This window comes from Lethenteron reissneri, chromosome 17 (assembly GCF_015708825.2).
Source record: "Lethenteron reissneri isolate LAM-NWPU_2019-01 chromosome 17, ASM1570882v1, whole genome shotgun sequence".
In the NCBI taxonomy this organism is placed as follows: Eukaryota; Metazoa; Chordata; class Hyperoartia; order Petromyzontiformes; family Petromyzontidae; genus Lethenteron; species Lethenteron reissneri.
This window is the reverse complement of record NC_083795.1, coordinates 693,620-715,788: the sequence shown is the minus strand read 5'-3', so window position 1 is coordinate 715,788 and position 22,169 is coordinate 693,620. Positions and strand designations below refer to the sequence as shown.

Below are 22,169 nucleotides of genomic sequence, written 5' to 3'. Positions count from 1 at the left end.
AATGGTGACGGCAGTCTCCTCTCCGCTCTTTTAACACCACTCAACCTCCTGTTCCCCGTGAACACGCACGTACACACGCCCAATTTTCCACGAATTATTTTTCATAGTGTGAACCGTGGGCCTGTCGCTCACGAGAAACCACGCCGCCCGCTGCAGGTTTGTGCTGGGCGACGTCGCGAACGAGGCGGAGGACGACCGCTTCGACGTGGCGGACGAGCTGGACGGCGCGGCGCCGTCGTGCGCCCTGCCGGCGCACGACCACGGCGTCGAGGTCATCCCCACGCACGTGCTGCTCCGCTGGCTGCCGCTCGGCCTGCTCGACTTCCTGCGCCGAGGCTGCACCGCGCTGCACTACGACGCGCCCGGGCGCGCCTCGGCGCTCTGCTTCCTGCGCCTGCAGCCCGACAACCGCACGCTCGCCTGGGGGCAGACGCCCGTCGCCGGGCGCGCGCGCGGGGCCTGGCCCAGCGCGCCGGGCGGCCGCGGCGCCTCGGAGGGCTCCCTGGACCTCTCCTCGCTCAAAGACGCCTTTGCCGACGGGCTGGCCCCCTCCGACGCGGCGCACCTGGCCGGCCTGTACCGCCACGCCGCGCTGCTGCGGCCGCTGACGCTCCTGCACGGCGCCGGCACCACTGACAACCGCTCGCTGCACTTCCTGGCGCCGAAGCAGACGGCGTCGCAGCTCACGGACGCGCTGCGGCTCGTCGCCACCGCGCTGCGTGGGCTCAAGCGCTACCCAGACCAGCGGCTCTACTGGCTGCGCAAGCAGTACACGGCGCTCTTTCAGGTGCGTGCTCGCGCCAGGCCTCGCTCGTGCGGGGGTCGCCCGGCTCGCGGTCTCGCCACGCGCTCGGAGCCGCCCCTTCCCTGGCAGGTTGCGTACAGTCACGGTCACCGGACTTTGACCGGGCGACGGTAGCTAAGCCGCTGCATGCCTGCGATCTGGTGCTGTGGAGGCAGCAGCGAGGGTTGGTGGATCACCGCACATACACTTTGTGAAACTCCCTTCCTCTGTGGGTGTTGAGGAGGAGCTGTACCCAGGCACCACAAGAGAAGGCGGCACAGCAAAGTGCGGACTCCACTTGTTCCGTCTGTATGGGATAGTCTTTCTCCGGGCGCTCCAGTTTCCTCCCACATTTGAACATTCAATCATTGGCCAAGAACACCTGGAGGACAGCAGAGATTGGGCAATTGCTGGCCACTGACTCACCGTGTGGCTGCTGCCTTCCTGCTCGCGGTTTCTCGCGCCTCCGGCTCATTCTTTATCTCAGAGAATGAGCGAATGCTGTGGGGGGGGGGGGGGGGTGCCGTGTCGCGACAGCCAATCAGAGTGCTTAAAATTCCAACCCAGAGTCCCAGCATTGCCATCTCATCAGACAATCATGTGTACCCCCCATGTACCCCCCGCCCCCCAGGAGGGATCCTGCCAGGGCCCCACGCTGGCACAGACGGTGGAGTTGTTTGGGGGCCGGCGGTGGCCGTCCCACGGCGGGGGCAGCAGCGGCGTGGGCGGCGGCGACGCCGGCGGCGGCGGTGGCACCCTGGGCCGCACGGGGACGGAGCGCTGCAGCTACCACAAGCTGGGCCTCGGAGAGGTGGCGCCTCCCAGCAGGAAGGCCACGCAGCGCAACGCCAGCAAGCGCAACAAGAAGGCGCTGGCCAAGGCATGCGCGGCTAAACCCCAAACCCCATCCCATGACCCTGTGCTCCCTAACCCTACACGACACGTAAAGGAGCAGCTTCTCTAATTCTGGCCCTTTCCTGAAAGATAAAAAAGTGGGATAGTGAAAGTGACCCGGAGAGAATCGGCTCGCGCCGGTGACGGTGGCGCCCGATCGCCGCCGCTTCGTCGGTGACTCCAGAGAGAGCCCTGGCCTGGACCTCCAGAGAAGCTCTTCCGTGCCTCCTCCTGGGAACGCAACGTCGCGGAAAACAACGACATGAATCGACCGTCTGCCCGTCCACGACCTGCACGGTCAACCGCTCACACGTCGCGTGTGTGCGTGTGTGTGTGCGTGTGTGTGTATGTGTGTGTGTGCGTGTGTGTACGTGTGTGTGTGTGTGCATGCCATGCACAGTCGGCCAGCGTGGACAGCGAGGAGGAGCTGGGAGATGTCAGGACGAGGGGACGCCAAGACGGCAGCCTAGGCAAGGGGACGCACCGCACCGGCACGCGGGCGCCCGCCACACCCCGAACCGGTGCTGGCATCTGTACCCGACATCCCACTTGAGCAGCAGCCTGCGCCAAACAACACGAGCCTTGCGCCATGCATGCGGAGGTCACGCCACGGGAACGGCGCCTCGAGCAGCAAAGCGCTGCCAGTGACCACCAGGCACAGGTCCTGGTGGTGGGGGGCATGGTGTTGGTAGTGGTGGGGGGGGGGGGTGTGATGTTGGTGGTGGGGGGGGGGCGTGGTGTTGGTAGTGGTGGTGGGGGGCGTGGTGTTGGTAGTGGTGGGGGGGTGTGATGTTGGTAGTGGGGGGGGGGAGGGCGTGGTGTTGGTAGTGGTGGTGGGGTGACGGTGTTGATGCCGGTGATGGGGTGTGGTGTGTGCCCAGATCTGTCTGCGTCCAGCCCCGCGTCGCTGCTGGCCCCCCTGCGTCGAGGAACGCTGCCCGAGTCTCCCCCCCTGCAGAGCCTCACCTCCACGGCACGGCCGCTCACCCTCACCTCCTCCTGCTCCTCCTCCTCTTCACAGAGGCCCAGCTCGATGGGCATGCCCACCACGTTTCCAAAGTCGCAGAGCGGGTGATCGCAGCACCTCACCGCACCTCACCGCACCTCACCACACCGCACTTCACCACACCGTACCTCACCGCACCACACCTCACTGCTCCGCACCCCATCCTTCAAGCGGCTGAGCCGTCGGGCGGAGGTCTCGTGACGGGCGCGCGCCGTCTTGCTTGCATGCCCACGACGAGGCTTTCAGTTCGTTCTGCCCACATCTGACGTCTTCCCAACTCCTCACTTTTCACAATTTATAAACAACAATTGTTCAGTACATTCGTTATTCGCTCCATTGTTATAGCGCAAGGCGATCGTCACGAAGGAAGGCGCTGCTGCTGCTGTGTTTCACAGACACGCCGGGTGACCGATGCTGCTGTGTTGAGTCTCTTTTGAGTCATTTGCAATTTCAAATTTGGGCCGTCGCGCAGCCACGCAATGGCCGACTCGTGTCGAATGACGTCGTGAGATTTGAGTTCGGTTCCCGCCGCTTTATAAAATCAATATAATTGTTGTTGTTTCTAAATGGTTCTGACCCGCGTGCACTCTGCCAATGCCTGCAGCAGCCGCAACAGCCACAGCTGGCACGGCAGCGCCCGCTCCTTCCACGACTTCGACAACTCCGTCTCCTTGGCGGAGTTCGTGGAGCTCTTCAAGTCGTTCATGTGAGGCCCGCTCCTCCCCCACCGCCGCCCCCGCCCCCGCCCGCTCGCCTGTCCCCCGTTCGTCGCAGCACCGCCGCTGAACGATTTTCGTTCAGGGAGAGCGCGAGCAGTGTTGGCCGTTGGATTGCCTTCATCAGCCCGGGTAGTTTCTGCGTGGAACCGCGCCATGGTGGTGGTGCTGGTGGGAGTAGGAGGCGTTCCTGACCACATTTTGAGTGAAAATAGCTTTCTACGTGTGCACGGTGGCTGTTAAATCGGTGAGTGGGAATCCCGTTTAATTTGTGAGAACTTTGGAGCTTCTGTAGGGGTAAAAACATGTAACGTTTACCTACGTCACTATTTCGAAAAGGAAACCGAATTAATTCGACTTCCGACTCGTTCAATCGGTCATTCATTCATTCCTTCCTAGATTGCTTGAAAAAAGCGTGATCTCATCCTTTTCCGTGTACAACGTTTTAAAATTGCCACATAGAATTGTAAAAAACAATTCCTGTGTAGTTTACGAACCTTTGTTCTCCCGTTCTTAGCACAATAGCAGCAGCAGCAGCAACCGCTGTCCGCGGTTGTGAAGCGCCAGCTGCTCACGCTGCCGAGCCGGAGGGGCCGAGCGAGACGCCTGAACCGTGTGCCGTGTGCGTGCAGCGTACGGAGCCGCAAGGACCTCAAGGACGTGTTCGAGGTGTACAGCGTGCCCTGCAGCCGCTGCGAGAGCCCCGCTGTGCCGGCGGGGAGCCACGCCGACGCGGCCCCCAGGACCCCCCCCGGGGCCCAGCCCGAGATTGGTGAGCCTCGGGCGGACGCCGGTGAAACGTGTCCCGTCAAACAACGGGTTGTGTGTTTAACGCGCACCAGGTTTTCGTAGCCGGTGTTGAGATTAAAGTTTTGTGCGGTGTCCGGGCCTTTACCACGCAAAATACACTAGTAAGTCGAAGAACAATTTTCACTACCCAAATTTTGCAATTGGATAACCCTTGTTGTCTGAAACTGCACCTGACATCATCAGGACAAAATCCAGGAAATGAGAATAATATCCCTCCCTCCTCCGCTCAGACTTGATCACGAGGAATGAGTCCGAGTGGAGTTGGCCGGGTGCCGGCTGGGGTGCGGAGCCTGCCGCGGGGGGAGGAGGCCACGCGGCGTCGCCGGGCGGCGGCTCCGGCGGCATCAGCGGCGCCGCCGGAGCCGCCGGAGCCTACCAGCGGCAGATCTCGGACGCGATCGCGGCGGCCAGCATCCTGAGCAACGGCACGGGCGTGGAGAGCACGTCGCCCCGCCTGCTGGGCATGGCCCCCCGGCAGCTCGCAGACTTCCTCGCCAAGTGCCAGGGCGAGCACCTCACCTACCCGGAGCTGCTGCGCCTCATTCAGGTGAGGGAGTGTCCCCCGTGACGTCGCTGGTGACCGATGAGGAGGTTGATGAAGAGGTTGGTTTTTTTACGGATGGGTATTTAAAAACAACAATGACAAATTCAACGTTGGTGGGCGTGTTGTTTTGTGTCGGCTTCCTATAAATGCAAATAAGCGTCAGATTTGACCACGATGTGGGGGCCAGTCTCCGCTGGCAAAGCGCGACCACGTGCCCGTCCGACAGGGGTGTTGTCGATTTATATTTGATCTGCAACTTACTTTGGTCGCCCACGACTCTGGCTTCTTCTCTGCTGCCAGTGTCTCCAGCGCCACCTTGCTGAGTAACTCTCGCACGCTGCCTCTGCTTCAGGGATGCCTTGCATAAGTTGCCGCGGTTTTTTTTTCTATAGCTGCCCTCGAAACAAAAGGCTCATCCGATATTTTCTTCCATAGCGGTTCGAACCGTCGGAGTCTATGCGGCAGCGGGGAATCATGTCGTTTGAAGGATTCGCGAGGTACACACGCACAGGCACCACACGCGGCGTACATCGCGGCAATGACGTTCACACATCCATACCCAGCCGTGGCCTCTCCCCATCCCTCCATCTCTCTCCCTTTCTCCCTCCATACCTCTCCCCATCCCTCCCTCTCTCCCTCCCCGTCTCTCCCTCCCTCTCCAAACCTCTATCTCTCCATCTCTCTGTCTGCGCCGTGTCCTTTTTCAAAGACGTCAGCGATCGTGGCCTTCCTTCCGTTGAGCTCTGCCCTGTTGCATCCAATTGTTCAAATTGCTTATGTACTTAATTCGCTAACTTCCCCATCTCCTTGTGGTACCTCTAATTGTCAAAACTCATTCATATTCAGTCTCCTGTTTTCTCATTGAACGTCTCAATAAATATAACTTGCCTTTCTCAAATTATTCTGTTTCTATTTGTTATTGTGTACCCTGCTGTCCGTAATGTGTTCATGTTATTCATCCTGTCCGTCCGTGATGTGTTTAATGTCCTCCTTATTAAAAAGCACATTTCTGCTGCTGCGTCCGGTTTGCTCGGTGTGGGGCCGTTGTGACTCTACCCCCACGGCTTCTCGCGAGCGACGCGCGCGGCTCCCGCTGTGACGTCTCCGCCAGGTTCCTGCTCGACGCGGACAACTTTGCGTGCGTCCTGGAGGAGTCCCCGCCGGACGAGAGCCAGCTCCAGCGCCCGCTCTCGCACTACTACATCGCCTCGTCCCACAACACCTACCTCACGGGACACCAGCTCAAGGGCGACTCCTCCGTGGAGCTCTACCATCAGGTGGCTGCGTGTGTGCGCGTGTGTGTGCGCGTGTGCGTGCGTGTGCGCGCGTGCATGTGCGTGTGTGTGAGCGGAGTACTTGGCGCACTGCGCCACCGACTTGGCGACCCGAGTTAGATTTCCACTCGCGGCCAACGTCGATAACGAATGTCTGCACCGGTCGTGGGCCTCCCCTAGGTCGACCCAGCCTTACATTAGCACCTGGTGCGGTGTGTGTAAACATCAGCACTGGGGAGACCAAGGCGGACTGGCGTCATGCTCGCAACACCACCCCGTAACGCGCCGTTCCGGCCCTAACAGGTGCTTGCTACCTGCACTTGCCCAACAGCCTGTGTAGCCTGTATTGGGGATCTTTATCTTTATTTTTTCAAGTACGTAAGGTTGTGAGTTCAATCCCTGGTTGGTTGTTGGTTTACATCCCATCAACCCTCCGAGGCACAACATGCAATGGACACTGGGCGCACTCCGTTGCAAAAGGAATTGGCCCCAGATCTCTCACTGCTGATTGGTTTGACTTCTGCTCACCAAGGAATATACTTTTAATTAGAACACCAAAATCTGTCACTGCTATTTTTCTAAGGGTGGCAACGCTTTGTGTCTCACAGCAACAAGGCACTGGATCCGAATCCTGACTCGTGCGCCGTTCTGTGTGGATTCTCTCCTCTGCTTCTGCATGGGTTTCCTCTGGGTTCTCTGGGTTTTATTCCCACGGTTACAAATCATTGTCATCGGTGTGGAACTAAACAACACAATCAGCGCAGGAGACCCGCCTGCGTCTTGGGACTCGGTGTGGCTTCCCTTCGTAAATACGTAACTTTTATTATTATTATCATCGTACAATGTTATGATGTGCAGGAGGAGACACTGTCCCTTACATACAGAGCAGCTGGAGTCCTCATATTTGCTGAGCTACCTTCTGGCGAACCAGGGTACGGCTCCCTCTCGACGTCAACGGGAAGGGGGTTTCACAACATCCCTGCGGTGATACACCAACCCTCGCTGCTGCTGCTGCCTCCACAGTGCTGGGCTCCAGGCAGCCACGTGCACCATCGCCACCGTCATCACCATCGTCGTTCCTCTCGTTCTTCCGGCCCCAACCCCTCAGGTGCTGCTGCAGGGCTGCCGCAGCGTGGAGCTGGACTGCTGGGACGGAGACGACGGCTCCCCCATCATCTACCACGGCCACACGCTCACCACCAAGATTCCCTTCCAGGTGACCGCCGCTATCGGCCATTCCCGGCCTCGAGCTCACAAGCGACGCCACGCCCACTTACGGGAGATGCAAGCTGAGCCCAAAGAACAAAGACAAAGATCACCTGTATAACCTTAACATACTGTTGGGGCAAGTGCTGATAGCGAGCACCGATGAAGGCCGACACGGGATACGAGGGGGGGTAGGTGGCCAGCACCACGCAAAGCCACCTTTGTCTCCTCGGTGGTGATGTTTACACATCGCACCAGGTACTCATTTGAGGTTGAGTAGACCTAGGGGAGGGCCAGGACCGGTTCAGACAATTGTCACCGGTGTTGGCCGTGAGCTCAACAAGCACACACGCGGACCTGCACGATGGAACCGATATTGGCCAAACATCCCACTGCTGAAAACCTCCCCCACGAGCTACTCGCTCGGGGATACCGCACGGCAGCGTTGTGCCCCCGCTACGACAACGTTGGCAGTACCATCCTGAGAAAAAGTCCTGAGGCTTTCCGGGGTAATCAAGCTTAGGAGTTTGTGACGTGTGATGTTTTAGACCTCACGGATACTCCACACCCAAACCGGGGGTGGCTTCACCGATGGAACGCTCAGGGTCTTATGCCATACTTTCTATAAATTGTCTGCTGTTATGAGATTGTTATTTCGAGGCATCTTCCTTTCAAAATCGCTCTCAGTGCTTTCCCTTTGTCTGTCCAAATATCAAAGTCATAATGTCGGTCTGCTCAAGTGAGCACCGGGCTGCTGCACAATGGAGGATGTGGTAAGGCCCACTGAGCTACGTAGCTCTTTCTCAGAAGCGACCTGGCCACAAGTGATAGCTGAACGAATAGGCAGTGAGTAAGAGTGCGAGCTGTAGGTGTGCACCGCTCCGTCGCCGCGTGAGACGTCACCGCCGTGTGTGACGTCACCGATGTCTGGGTTGCCCCGGCCGTGCAGGACGTGGTGGAAGCGATCAACCGCAGCGCGTTCGTCACGAGCGAGCTCCCCGTCATCCTCTCCATCGAGAACCACTGCTGCCTCGCCCAGCAGCGTAAAATGGCCGAAATCTTCAAGGTGCCCCATCTCCACAAACACGGCCGCGCACCGTACAACCCGGTGTGCTCAGTGCACGTGTGCGCACCGGGCAAAAATTACTTCACTCGATTCATCATTGACTTTGGAGTTAGGTCGCACGGAATGAATGATCTCGCCACACTGGGACCGTGAGTGGCTACGGTCGCCGCTAGCTCACGGCTGCCCCCGCCGGTCGCTTCTTTTGCAGAGCGTCTTCGGGGAGCGACTCGTGACGCGCTTCCTCTTCGAGTCGGACTTCTTAGACGACCCCATGCTGCCATCGCCATGGCAATTGCGAGGCAAGATCCTGATCAAAAACCGCAAGCTGAAAGCTCACCACACGCCCGTGGACCTGCTCAAACAGAAGGTGAGGGGGTGACGCTATCTCGCGAACGCTGACCCATCGCTTCCTGCGAATCCGAGAATTACTCGGATCGTAGTTCGACGACCACAACAACGTCGAACTCAATATTCTCACCGTACATGAGGTCATAACTCGCTCCAGGTTGGACCGAACCCTCCAGATCCACGGCATTTGCTGCGCTTGCATGATTCTCTTCTGCTGTCTGGTGTTTCCCGATGAGTCTTGTGGAGTGGTCGCCATTTTTTTTTAAACCCAGCAGCGACTTTGCCGGTGTCAACCGCAGCTGCTTTAAATCCTCCCTTTGATCTGTCAACACGGCCAGCAGTGCCTCTCACTCAATCACCCCCCAGCTCCACTTGCACTCCTGCAATTGCTCTGCCGTGCTCTGAACATGTTTCTCTCGCCCTGGTTTGTATCACAGAAGTTCCACGGTCTTTTCTAGGTTTTAACAATCTGAGCACCACAGCTTGAGCATTTGGATTTATCCTCATCATTTTGCTTCACTTTTTAATGACCAGCCTCCTGCCACTGCACAATTGAAGCGACCAAGTTCCATAATAATAATTTTCTTGCTCTATTCCATGCTGGCCTACAAAGACAAAAATCCCGCATATAGCCTTAACAGACCATTGGGGCAAGTACTATTGGCAAGCACCTCTGGTGGCCGAGGACACATACCCACAGGCCTGCATCAGGCCTCCATTATCCGTGTGGCTGGTGTGCATACAAGGTCACTGAAGAGCCCAGCCAGCCACCTACTGGCCAGAATATCAATATTGACCGCCCGTTTATTACACGCCTTAGTTTGTTTTCCTTCCCCCGCACCTCTGATTAGCACGGTTGGCTACGTACGGTGCGAAATAAGTTCAACATACACACATACATGTTTTTGAAACCTGTAATAAATAGGGAGGACCTGATAAACAAAGCCCACTTACACTATTCCCACAAAGAGTAGGAGTCCAGTGTGTGGGGAGAGCCGCTGCAGTGAGCGTGAGTGCATCGTCGCTTGGCTGGAGTCGCCGCTGTGACGCTAGCGGTGTGACGACACGTCCGTCGTGTAATGGCCGTTGTTGTTGTTGTTGGCGTGGCGCCGCTAGGCCCACAAGCTGGCCAGCCTGGCGGCGCAGCAGTGCAGCGCCACCGCGGACGAGGAGGAGGAGGACGAGGACGAGTACGACTACGACTACGAGTCGCTGTCCGACGGTAAACGCACGCTAACCGACGGTAAACGCACGCTCCCCGACGGTACGCTCCCCACGCCGCATCCTTAACCAGCGGTGCGGCGGCGGTGCGGCGGTCCGACGAGCGGTACCGAATCCTTGCGCTCTATCTCACGCGGGTAAGAATCAACGCGTTTAGATTTGCGCGCGAGTCTTTGGTCTCCGTCGTAGATTCACGTGAGCCCCCTCTGCCTCTCGTGGCCACCACATTCACCCCGCGGTGTTAACAAAAATCAAGATTCTTCGTAAGGTACCAAATCGCTGGAGTGGTGGGAGCGATTCATTTGTCACGCACATACCTCTAATTCTTATTATAGACCCCAACAAACACTCCTGCGCTCGTCCCAGCACTGTCCCTGCACACACGTCCACCCACGCACCTTTAGCACGAGGCAGTAAGGGCAAGCTGAGAGAAGGCTGCGGGCACCTCGAGGATTGGCATCACCGGTGCAGAAAAAAAATAAACGGTTACAAAAGCTGCCGTTCCCTACCAGGCAGCGTGCCACTTGTTTCCAGGTGTGGTGCAGTTCAGGCCACGTGAAGTGGTGGAAGCTCACGGCCTGGAAGTCACAGGGACAGTGTTAACGGTGGGAGGTGTGAGTGGAAGCCACCGGTCGCACGATGGCTGCGCTTGCTTACGCCTCCAGGTTCCCACGTACACACTCCGTTGCCCCACACGGCTGTACTCTCACAGCTGCCACGTGCTCGTACGCCTGGCACACGTTGAGGACTCTAACTCAGGCCTCGCATAGCAACAAACGCGTATTAGTCCTTTGTGACATTACCCTAGTTTATGGACGTAAACTTGCTTTGTTCACAAAATTCAGCCTTCATAAACACGTGGTGGTGGTGGTGGTGTTGGCGGCGGTGGTGGTGGCGGCGGTGGTAGCGGGGGTGGTGGCGGCGGTGGTGGTGGTGGCTACGGTGGCGGCTACGGTGGTGGTGGTGGTGGTGGGGGCCGTGCTGCTGTGGAGTCTGAACGAGCGCTTTGTTTTGTGTGCACGCTCCACCGTTTGTGGTTCGTGCGGCTAATCGGGCCAACACAAATACCTGCAGCTGCCCACTTCGCCTGCACCGCAGCGGCGACTGCGTGCAAGGCCTCTGGTCGCTGCGAGCCTTCACGTCGGCATGGCGGCCGAGAGCTGAAGCCACACGACGCCTCGGCTCTGTAAAGCCCGGCACACAGCGACGCACGCGGTTCTTGTCACGGGCAAGAACCCGCCGCTTCCTTGCTTGCATGCCGTTTAAAGCATAGTCAAGATGTGAATTTCCTTCACGGAATCTCATGTTAACGTCCAAAGTGTACTCTGAAGATGTTGTACTTCCCAGCGAGGGCTGTGCCACGGGGCTGCACGTCGAGGCCAGGCTGTGTGGCGAAGTGCCGTGGGACGTGGGTGGCGAAATCGGTGCAATTCAATCGGGGATTGCGTTAATGTTTCTATTTCCGTCTTTTCACACTCGTCTCGATCAAATCGTCCTCGTGGTTTCTATCTTAAGAACACGTTCCACCCCGCGCCACAAATTGTTAGCATAGTCCGGGATAAAATTAGTCAAAATAACGCTCACTATGTGGAGTCCATCAGAAGCCAAAATGGGGAAAATCTGACGCTGCTTCTTCTGCATTCCAGTCCAGGGCCATGGGACTACACTTTGTTTGTGTGTTCGTTTGTTGTCCTTCCCTCGCACCTCCAAATAGCACGGTTGACTACGTGCGATGTGAAAGAAATTCAACACACAAACTGTCAAAACGCTTTTAATTAAATGTGTACTTTATTTAAACTTTCGATTAAAAATACGTCAATTTTGAGTCAGTTCACATCAAACTGCATCTATTTGTTACAAGCTTACGTAACACAACTTTAATCTGTTTACGAAGTCACAGGGTTAATCTCCAAATTCAATGAAGGTTTTAAAGTGTCATATATCAGACGTGGGTTTAAATCCATTCAGTCCTTCGTTTTATTTAGCGAATCTCGTTGGTAGAAAGTTGGATTCTTATATCCAAAAACAAGTAAATAAACCAGCGAGCCATCTGCTGAAAAGTGCTATTATTAGGGGAACACTTGTGCTGAGGAATATTAATAATGTAATGCCAAGGATAGGGCCTTGTGGTAACCTAGCAATCTGCCACTTGGTACAACGCTGCTGTGAGACTAAGCTCAGGTCCACGCAAGGATCTCGCTGAGGTGTTACTCACTTTGTATGCAGAGTCGATGTAAGGAAACATTTTTAACCAAATTAGTTGATGATGCTGTTGCGGTGGCAGTGGTGGACAACAAAAACTCAACACACCGGCGACGTTTCGGGCAGTGGACCTTTTTCAGAGCGCTTAAGAAGGGCCATTAACTGAAACATCCTCAATTACGTCTGTTTTGTTTTTTCTCTTAAGGGCCACAGTGTTATTGACGTCTGTGTGTGTTCAAACTGCATTGCCTCTTTGCAACGCCAATAACAGTGAACTGTGTGATGCACGTACGAAATGAGTGTGTTATCAATCATCCACTCTGATTAGCCGCGTAAATCAATCGGTGCCACTCAAGTTTTGCTACCTTGGGCAGTGGTAGCGATTTATGCTCTGGCTCATGGACCATTTTCTTTGCTTCAGAAAGCACAGATTTTGCTTTGGGCTTCAGTCTCCGAACGAGTGAAATGGGAATCGCCATCCGTTTGTTGCATATCATTGATAATTATTTAAACCTCAATTGGAACTGCTAAATGATGTTTTTACTTAAATGTGTATGGTGTGTTTGTGTATTTGGCTCCTAATTCTATAACTAACCCTCATTGTCCATGACATATCATCACTCTCTTGACTATCTGCCAGTACGTTGGTGTTTTAATTCACTATGTCCTAACACTCATTGTGTATCCTGATATAGCCATTGTAATTTCATCACCACACAATCTCCATGGCGCATTGCGTTAAACTACTCAATCCAAGAAGGGCTCTTTTCTCCCACGATATGAAATGTGCTTTAAAGGGGGACCACGTGGCTCAGACGTCAGGACCAGGAAGCTTCCACCGTTGAGATCTTCCATGCAAATCCAGCAGCCACCGGCTGTGACTAAAGCGGTGACTAAAGTGGTGACTAAACCGGCGACTAAGCCGGGTTCTTGAGTGCAATGAGTTCACGTTCTCAGCCCAGTCACCAATGACAGCACACACAAAAAAACATCACAAAAGATGTGATTCTGCACTCAACGTAGCAAAAATTTCAGCTCTGAGAATTAAGTATGTTGGTTTGACTGTCCGGCGATGAATACTGTGCCCGGTAGCAGAGCGAGTGGGAGAGTACGGCTGCCTACTGTGTGGAGCAGAGGTCACGTGAAGGGATCTCAGAAATAGTTTCGTCTCGTAGCACTAGAGCAGGGGTCGGCAACCTACGGCTCCGGAGCCGCATGCGGCTCTTTACGGGCTGCTTCTTGACGATATGTACGTATGTACAGTATGTACTCAGATGCATTGCGGCTCTTGAAATATTGAATTTTGTACCGAATTGGAAAGAAATGGCTCTTCTTGTTATTTTGGTTGCCGACCCCTGCACTAGACCGAGAGCAGCATCTGGAAGAACAAAAATGGGGAAAAGCCAAAAACATTCTCCAAAGGAAATAAGAAAAGATGCACAATTTCCAAGGAGTGCGTAAGTTTAACAAATTTCAGTGTGTGGAACAATGGGTTTGGAGAGCCCTTTCTCATGTGTACCAACATGAATTTGGCCTAAAACAGACATTCTTAAATGTTAGTCCTTCCATCAAGCCCTATTCGCCGGGCTGTTCACGTCTCGCAGTCTTCCTAAGTCAGGTTTAAGAACAACAACAATGTTCTCTCGTGTGCATTCTCTGGCAGACAAAGGCACGACCGGAATGTGAGACCTGCCGCCAGAGAGATGTGCCTTTGAGAGTGCAAAGGGCATCCAGATTGCCTGGGATCTGTTGTCTTTGCATGCAGAGGGAGTGGGGCGTGGTCGCTTGGAAAGGGTGACCTTCGGCTGCCCATGTTCAGGTTGTTGGGAGGCCACAGGGGGAGGATATTAAAGCGTCCGAAGAGACGATTGTGTTTGCTGGCAGAATGACTCCCCACTCATCCCAGCTCTGTCACATTTCCTTTCTCTTACCATGACCCTGCTCAATCCATCTCTCCCCTCCCCCCTCCCTATCTCCCTCCAGCTGACGGCCTTTCCACATCCATGCAGGCTCTCCAGAAAGGTAACTTCCTCCAACAACCATCGCATGGCTGCTACGCCACTAAACTCATTGTTGTGTGTGAAAGAGCATTCCTGTGTGTGTGTTGCGTGTGTGCGCGCATAACATTCCTGTTTGGAGCGGTGGCACAGTGCTTGATGCACAGTGCTACGGACCCGGCGACCCAAGTTCGATTACCGCACGTGGCCAACGTTAGTGGCGATTGTCTGAACCGGTCCTGGGCCTCCCCTAGGTCGACTCGGCCTCAAATGAGTACCTGGTGCGGTGTGTAGTAAACATCGCCACTTGGGGTGACAAAGGCGGCCGGGCGTGGTGCTGGCCACCCACCCCCTCGTGTGCTGTTCCGGCCTTGAAAGGTGTTCGCTAACAGCACTTTCCTCAACGGTCTGTTAAGGCTATACGGGAGAGCTTTGTGTTTGTGTGCCGTCAATTAACATTCATCCCCCCCCCTGCGCCCCCCTCCTCGGACCATTCCTTGTCGGCTCTGCTGGACTCGTAACGACCGACTGTGGAACCTCTCTGGGTGTTTGTTTACAGAGGGGAATCCTCCAGGTCGTGTTGGGTCGACTTGAGATGTCGCAATATCCGTTTGTTCGTGCGCAGCTCGGATTGCTCGCAGGCTACCGTACTCCACCTATTTATTGTAGGTGTCGTTTCTCAAACTAAACCTTTGCAGGTAATGAGACTTTAATGCGCGTACGCTTCTAATATTTTAGCGAGGGAGCCTGCGTTTGAACGGCACTGGTTGCATTTGGAGTCTGTTGTGGTGAAAAGCCAGCAGCTACATTGTTGGAATTGAAATCATCGCAATTCCAAGTTCAACGTGAGGTCCACTCCGCATACACAGCGCTGCGTGGCTGGATTAAATCCTCCCCGCTGCGTTTGCGTGAACGGCCGTTCCCGCAAACCGTGGGCAAGCAGCGTCGTGACGTTCCGTTCCGGGAGCCGCGCTCCCCGCACCGACTGCACCGCTGGGGTTCTCTCGTCCCATGGAAGAAGCGCCGTGGCGCAGCAGGTGGCCTCTCTCGTCCCCGTGGTCACGCGAGAGCCTTTTCACGACGCAGCGCATGCGTGCGGTCGACGCACCCTTGAGGTGTTGTTGTTACGCTCGCTGGACTCACACTTGGTGCGCTTCGCCACGACGTTGGTGTGTATTTTCAAAGAGGAGAGTAAAGTTGATCAGCTGCCGTGATCTGATCCCGGCGATTGCGAGCAGCTGCTGTGCAGCGTTCTTCCCTCCCGCTGCTCCTCAACTCAATGTAGAGCTTTGTGCCTGGTGCGGTGTGTACACATTGCCATTGGGAAGACAAAGGCGGGCGGGCGGGCGGGCGTGGTGCTGGCCACCCACCCGCTCGTGTACCGTGCCAGCCTTCATCGGTGCTGCTCTAACAGCACTTCCCTAATAGTCTGTTAAAGGGGATCTTTGTTTTTGAGAGAGAGAGTGTGTGTGTCTGCTCCCACCTAGTGTCTGGATTCTGAGTAGGAGTGCCCAATTCTTAAACTCCGCATCCACAAACGCCATTTCTGTTTGTCGTGGGATTTAGCTCAGACACCAGACTGATTAATACACCTGCTCAAATAATCAACAACACGGCCTGTTTTATGTCCTAAAGATATGAATAAACTCGTTCTTCCTTAACGTAGGGCTGATGTTGATGTAGAGCAGCAGCTATAGCCAGATGATTGCGTCTTGAGTTGCTGAGTGGTGGTGGTGCATCACTGGGACGATGCCCTCCCTCCGTGTTTGTGAATCGGGTGTTGAGTGCTCCTGAGATGCCCCACGCTGTGTTCTGGGTGGCCACAGTCGCACAACGGAGAGTTTCTTATGTTACAGTTGTGCATCATCAAGTATCCCCCCATCTATACTCTTTGGTATAAAATAAAATGTGATTTATTTTATTTTATACTTGCATAACTTTACCGAAAAAAACAAAGAGTATGGATTCCTCCAGTCACGAAAGCTTCAAATCAAGATGAATCCCCCCATCTACTCCACTGCCATGGTTTGTGTGGATGTGGTTTAGGGTTGTGGCCCATTAACTTCGGAAGATCGAATCCAGGGGATTTCTGCGTCGCATCTGTCACGAGGCGTTTGTGGCTTCGTGTGAACTCCATTCGGCTTTCCGAGCATCCTCAGGGTTGAAGTCGCTTTGTCAAAGGTAGATCTCCACTTGAATGTCTCATCTCAGCAACATCGACCGACCTCTCAACCCCCTGGAGCTGCTGCTGCTGGTGTGATATTGGTTGGTTGGCTGACGAATCGCTTCAAATTCAGGGATGAAGGCAAATCTGATGAATATCTGACGCCCTCCAGTGTTGTTTATGGTCACGGACATCTCTTGCGTTCTTGTGGAAAAATAACGAGTGTGCAGATCGGCACCGTGCAGCCTCTGTGGACGGCAGCAGTGAGCAGAGGTTTCACTTGCACTGTGCGTGCCCCAGCACGGGCAGGAATTTTCAGGAATAATGAAGAATTTTGAGTGGATTCCAAAGTTTCGATCCAGAAACCGAGACTCCGAGTCTTCAGGGGTAAAGCCAACCACGGCTCACTCCCACCAAGAAGTTTCCAAAGTTCCAGCGTCTGCTCGAAAGGTCATGACCTCAGCTTATTGGAATGCAGTTGGAGTTACACAGATTCATTAATTGAGGCTACAGCGCGGGGCAGTGCGCACGTACACGCCACTAATTGCGTAATTGCACATTGTAATGGAATGAGCCCAAGTCGAGTCGAGACGCGTGGCCTGCTATTCCGCTTCTCCACGGACACCACTTCGGCTCTCAAGTTTTGCGTTGCCACGGCGGCCGTCCACAATGCTCGATTTTAATCGGTCAATCGTCTCCCCCCCCCCCCCCCAGGCCGCTGGCCAGACTTGGCTGCTCTCTGCTCGTTGCCACCGTTGAGTAAATCGCTCGTAGGGAAGGGAGAAAAAAAACTGAGTTTTCTGTGATAAGAAGACGGCGCCGCCGTGCGCCGCGGGAAGTGAGCGGTCGAGGGGCCAGGGCTTGCTCGCTGAACTCTGAGTCGACGGAAACTTCCACGGGCGTCCGTTGGCGGACGTAAGCAGATTCACAGAGATGCGTCGTCGTTAACTCGGGCGGTGCGGGCCTTTTGATCCAACCTCAATCGTTCTTTTCATAATACATGTTTTCACTCCTGTACACGTGTTTATTAGGTGTATTTAGAAACAGAAGTTTTGTTAATTGGTAAACTTGTGTTCGTTTATATTTTGAATGAGTTCTCCTACATTGTTGTTGTTATCAGTCATACGGGGCGGCTGATTGTAGAGTGTGCTTATGGAATTCCCCTGCTTTGGCTTTGCTGGAGAGAGAATGTGATGGCCTTGGTCGGTGATCACCACTGAACAGTGCCATGTCTCCCCGTACTGCGTGAGACCAAAATATTCATTCATGTGTTCGGGTGAGAAGTGAGAGCAGCTCTTTGCTGTGCAGCTGAGATAATGTTTCCTGCAATGTAAAAACAAACCCAAGATTTGACTGATAACAACGATCCATCCGGTCCATGTGGTCTGGCGCCATGCTATACGGCTCTCCCTTGTTACCTCCCCGATCTCAATTCCCCACTTGAGTTCATCTTGCCCCCACCTCCCGGATGCCTCCTCACCCCCCTCCTCCTCCTCCTCCATCCCTCACCGTCTACCCCACGCCCCCCCCCCCCTCGCAGACACCATCCTGGACGAGCGCACCGAGCGGCTTCCGTCGGAGGACGCAGAGGAGCAGAGCAAGAGCAGAAGCGGGGCGGCAACGGAAGTGCAGCCGCCCTCGCCCAGCCGCAAGGAGAAGCCCTCCTCAAAGCAGAAGCGCTACGTGGTGCGTGCGGCGCGGAGCCCGTAGCTCTCGACGGCCTCGCTTTTGGTTTTGTTTGTGGCCGGGGGTGAGGGCGCGAGAGAGCGGGGCAAATCTCAGCCGCACGAGTGACCTCGGTCACAAGATAATGACCGAACTTCGGTGTGCGGGGCCGTACGGTACAACGCAACTGGAACGGCGATTGCGAGCCAACGTTGCGCGGCACAACTCTCTGACCCCGATTGCAGCTGGTGACCTCTGCCTGATTTACTATTTTGAGTTTTTCAGTATTTTTTTTTTCTGTCCATCTACCTGTGGGACCACATTGTCTATTCATCCAAAAGGAGTCCAATTGAATCCCACCGGCACCTTGAGCCTAGTCGTGGTGGCTGGAGTGAGAGGGTCGTTGATTCCGCGCGTCTGCACACGTTGCCAGGTGTACGACATGGAGCTGCGGGAGGAGGTTCTGCTTCCACACAACAAGAAGGAGAGTCGGCAGATCGCGCAGGAGATGTCCGACCTCGTCATATACTGCCAGGCCGTCAAGTTTCCAGGTGTTATGCACAGCAACAGCGCCGGGTCACCTCCGCTTCGTCGTGAAGGGTCAGCCCGAGGATCGCCTGTCGCCGTATCGTTTTATCGTTTGCAGAAGACGGAGGCACGGACTCTCGTCGCAAGGGGTTTGCTCTCGGATTTTTGTGGGTGTGGGTGAGGGCGGGGCGACGGTGACGTAATTCCTACTTTTTATGGAATTTTATTCGGGTGATAGCGAATGTAAATTGAACACTTTTTCAGTCTGTAAAAAACCTTGAATAGCAAGTTAGTTTGCTGAGCTTGCTACCAGTTTTGGGAATTCCCAGCTGAGCTTTTCAAAATCTCCACATTTAAAACCCCCTTTGTTCTGGGCGTGAGCCAAGCATGTCAAACTGTACCATTACGTGACCCCCGTTAGGCCACCCCCTTTCCTTATTTCCCGCATTCTAATTATTCCGAACCTTAATTAAAATGTGCTTAACCTGAGGCATCTCCGCCGTGCCCCAAACGGCGGCGGCCGCTGTCGAGGCGTCGCCACGGGGAGCCCCACCGCTCACGGCCCCCCCCCCCCCCGCCGCCGTTGTCCCCTGGCGTGGCCGCAGGCTTCTCCAGGCCCGGCCCCGCGCGCCTCAAAGCGAAGGCAACGCGCAAGTCGCTGTTTGGTGCCGCCGCGCAGAGGATGAGCACCGGGGAGCAGGACGTGGCGCACGCGCGCGGCAAGGGTGAGTCTGAACACGCGCACGCACACACATGCGCATACACGCACCACGTGCACACGCATGTAAAAATAATTGTACTGATGTGATCATTGTACTGAGAAAGACTAAAGAGACCAGGTAGAGAACCAGAGAGATAGGAGGCCGCCGCGTCAGACAGGTGGTGGGGTTTTCAGCCGGGACTTAAAAGTCTCCATCGCCTGCGAGTTCCCGACCGTCATGGGAACTCCGGAGCCTGGGCAGCGTGTGCAGACAGCAGCCCCGTGGCCACCCCGGCGCCGTGCTCACGCCGAGTAGTAGGGGGCACGGTCACGCGCTACAACGTGTGAACGCGCGCACAGTCGCCATCATTAGACGGCGTAAAGTTGTCGCAGGATTTCATGCCGATTCCTCGTGGCGTTACGTCCGCGTACGTACGGCCACGGTTATTGCTGGCACGGTGGGGCGGGCGCTTCGCGTCCTGTTCGCGGGCTGAGCGCCGCCATCGTCTTGCGTTTGTCGCGTGGCAGGCGGCGATGGGACCGGCGGTGACGCGGAGGATCCCGGGGTGGCGCCTCCTCTCTCCGCCAAATCTCTCAGCGCCCTCATCCGCACGCCCAAGTGCTATCACATGTCCTCCATGAACGAGAACGCCGCCAAACGCCTGTGCCGTCGCTACGGCGCCAAGGTGTGTGCCTCCCCCGCCGAGTGCGGAGCGCGTAGCTGCGCAGGACTCCCTTGCTGAAGTGAGTCACGTGACGCGTAGCCCAAGCAGTGCGGAGGGAGCCCCGGTGCTCTCTATTAAAGCCCTTCTGTGTTTGTCTCCCCCTTGTTGAACATTCTCGACCAAGTTTCTGCCAAAGCCCATTTCCCCAACGGGCCTTTAACCGACCTTCACTTCCCAGGATTTTAGTCCTTTGAACCGTTTTACCAAATCGATGCCCCCCCCCACTCCGAGCCCACCAATCCATAGCCGCTCGCGGGTCGCCAATCACGCGAGGGGAAGCTTGAATGAGTGAGCCACTACAGCCTCACGGCTACGCAATCGACGCGAAGTAAACAACGAGGCTGTCCGTGTGTGCTTCATGCAGCTGAAAGTACGAACAATGAATAAGTACACTTACATTGCCCGACTTAACAATCGCTCACAAGCCTCTCTACCTGTTCATGGTAATGGCCCGCGACGAGCTGCTCGTCGTCATTCCCTCGCCCTGCTCATGGTCACTCTCACCGAGCACACGCGCGCTGCACGGAGCATTACCGCGTTTGATACGAACTCACGCTGCTGTGACTCGGTCGCTCCCTCCCTCCCTCCCAGGTGCCGCAGCACACCATGTGCCAGCTGCTGCGCACGTATCCTGCCGCCACGAGAATAGAATCCTCGAACCCGCACCCCATGCTCTACTGGCTCCACGGCATCCAGATGGTGGCGCTCAACTACCAGACCGAGGGTGCGTGTCATGCCCGGGGCAGGGGAATCGTGATGTAGCCTGGTGCAATGGCTCTTGAACACTACAAATAATACAATAAATTAGCAGGCAATAGCCTGCCTTCACACATCTGTACTTCCACATGGAAAAAGATGAACAGATTTTATTATTTACATCCCTTACACGGCATTCTGGGAGTGCGTAATTCAGCCTCATCAGAAAAATCGGGCTTTCTTCCACTATTGAAGGCAAACCGCAGGTGTTTATAGACAAAGACCCTCTCTGTTAGATGTGGGTCCTAGTTCAACGGAAAACTATATAATTATTTTGCTCTACAAATAATATTTATATGGCCATTTGTATGTATGCATGCATGTGTATGTGTTTGCATCTTGGAAACCTCCATATAATGATGCATTACACAGTGTGTATAAATATTGCTCCGTTTAACACATAGGCTTTCGCGACCAACTAGTAAGGGTTGTCACGTAAACAGAACGTGCCAATTCGTTTCTAGTACAGCACACCGGCTGTGTATTGGAGAGCGAATCCACAACATTTACAAATATCGCTCGCTTGTTGTTTCAGACAACAGCATGAATGGCAATCAGATCGTTATTATCTGAAGGTGTGTGAATAGAAGGCACAGAGGAGCCTTGAATCCAAACACTCGGCACAGCCTACGCTAATGTATCTACCATGCAGAGCAGCCAGAGTGCGATGTGTATACGGGATACGTCGTAGAAATATTAACCAACCACCGCATGTTTTACGTGCCGTTATTTAATCGTTATATTTATTGTTCCCAACCAGCTTATGTTGCCAAGTCTAATGGTAATTGTCTCGACTAAAGTGCACACAGCAATGCTTCTCCCAGTGACCTCACGCCACCAGTGAGTAGGCCCCACATTCATATTGGTGATGTCACACGATGCGAGTGCCTGCGTCACGAGCCACATCCTTTACCCGTCGTGTTGCCTGTTTGACGCTGTTGTATTCGCGTGTGCGTGCGTGTGCGCGTGCCTGTGTGTGTGTGCGTGTGCGTCTACGTGTGTGTGTGCGCGTGTGCGTCTACGTGCGTGCCTGTGTGTGTGCGTGAAGACTTACCCATGGCGCTGAACGCGGCCATGTTTGAGCAGAACGGCGGCTGTGGGTTTGTGCTGAAGCCGCCGGTGCTCAGGGACAGGACCTGCCCCCTCCAGAAGACCTTCCGCCCCATGGACCGCGAGATCGAGGGGGTGCAGCCGACCACGTACCACATCACGGTACGCGACCCCCTCTCCCGCTCCGCGCTGCTCGCTGGCGGGGACGACGATGCGCGCTCCTAGGTCGTACGGCCGATGTTGGGTATAGAGCAGCAGCTTTGATTTTACTTTGCGGTGGTTGAGCCAGAGTATCGGAGTGGTGCATCGCTGGGATGGTGCCTCTTTCGTATTTGTGAATCGAGCATTGAATCGTTAGATGTCAGGCGTGAGTCGCTCGAAGAGTGATGAGCAGACGAGTGACCGGCGGCTAGCGAGTGGCCGGAGCGAATCGGCGAATGCCGCTTTGCGCCATCGAGCGTAGCCTCCGCGCATCCGTAAACGTCTCCGAACGGCGTGCACACGTGCGGACGC

The 22,169-nt window shown here is 55.2% G+C and overlaps 1 protein-coding gene across 4 annotated transcripts in view; it reads left to right on the top strand.

The window, feature by feature from the left end:
- Positions 1 to 22,169, top strand: part of PLCE1 (phospholipase C epsilon 1) — a 99,156-nt gene that overhangs the window by 69,789 nt on the left and 7,198 nt on the right. For 2 of the 4 annotated variants that reach the window (XM_061552702.1, XM_061552704.1), the window contains exons 9-28: positions 157 to 787; positions 1,416 to 1,664; positions 2,079 to 2,148; positions 2,560 to 2,749; positions 3,289 to 3,390; positions 4,033 to 4,172; positions 4,441 to 4,757; positions 5,190 to 5,251; positions 5,866 to 6,031; positions 7,137 to 7,244; positions 8,184 to 8,300; positions 8,509 to 8,667; positions 9,765 to 9,870; positions 14,055 to 14,093; positions 17,773 to 17,918; positions 18,331 to 18,448; positions 19,031 to 19,150; positions 19,654 to 19,811; positions 20,442 to 20,574; positions 21,655 to 21,818. In XM_061552702.1, coding sequence (XP_061408686.1) covers positions 157 to 787; positions 1,416 to 1,664; positions 2,079 to 2,148; positions 2,560 to 2,749; positions 3,289 to 3,390; positions 4,033 to 4,172; positions 4,441 to 4,757; positions 5,190 to 5,251; positions 5,866 to 6,031; positions 7,137 to 7,244; positions 8,184 to 8,300; positions 8,509 to 8,667; positions 9,765 to 9,870; positions 14,055 to 14,093; positions 17,773 to 17,918; positions 18,331 to 18,448; positions 19,031 to 19,150; positions 19,654 to 19,811; positions 20,442 to 20,574; positions 21,655 to 21,818 — 3,295 coding nt within the window. The remainder of the gene's footprint in view (positions 1 to 156; positions 788 to 1,415; positions 1,665 to 2,078; positions 2,149 to 2,559; positions 2,750 to 3,288; positions 3,391 to 4,032; positions 4,173 to 4,440; positions 4,758 to 5,189; positions 5,252 to 5,865; positions 6,032 to 7,136; positions 7,245 to 8,183; positions 8,301 to 8,508; positions 8,668 to 9,764; positions 9,871 to 14,054; positions 14,094 to 17,772; positions 17,919 to 18,330; positions 18,449 to 19,030; positions 19,151 to 19,653; positions 19,812 to 20,441; positions 20,575 to 21,654; positions 21,819 to 22,169) is intronic. The other 2 variants (XM_061552705.1, XM_061552706.1) reach the window with 2 other exon arrangements.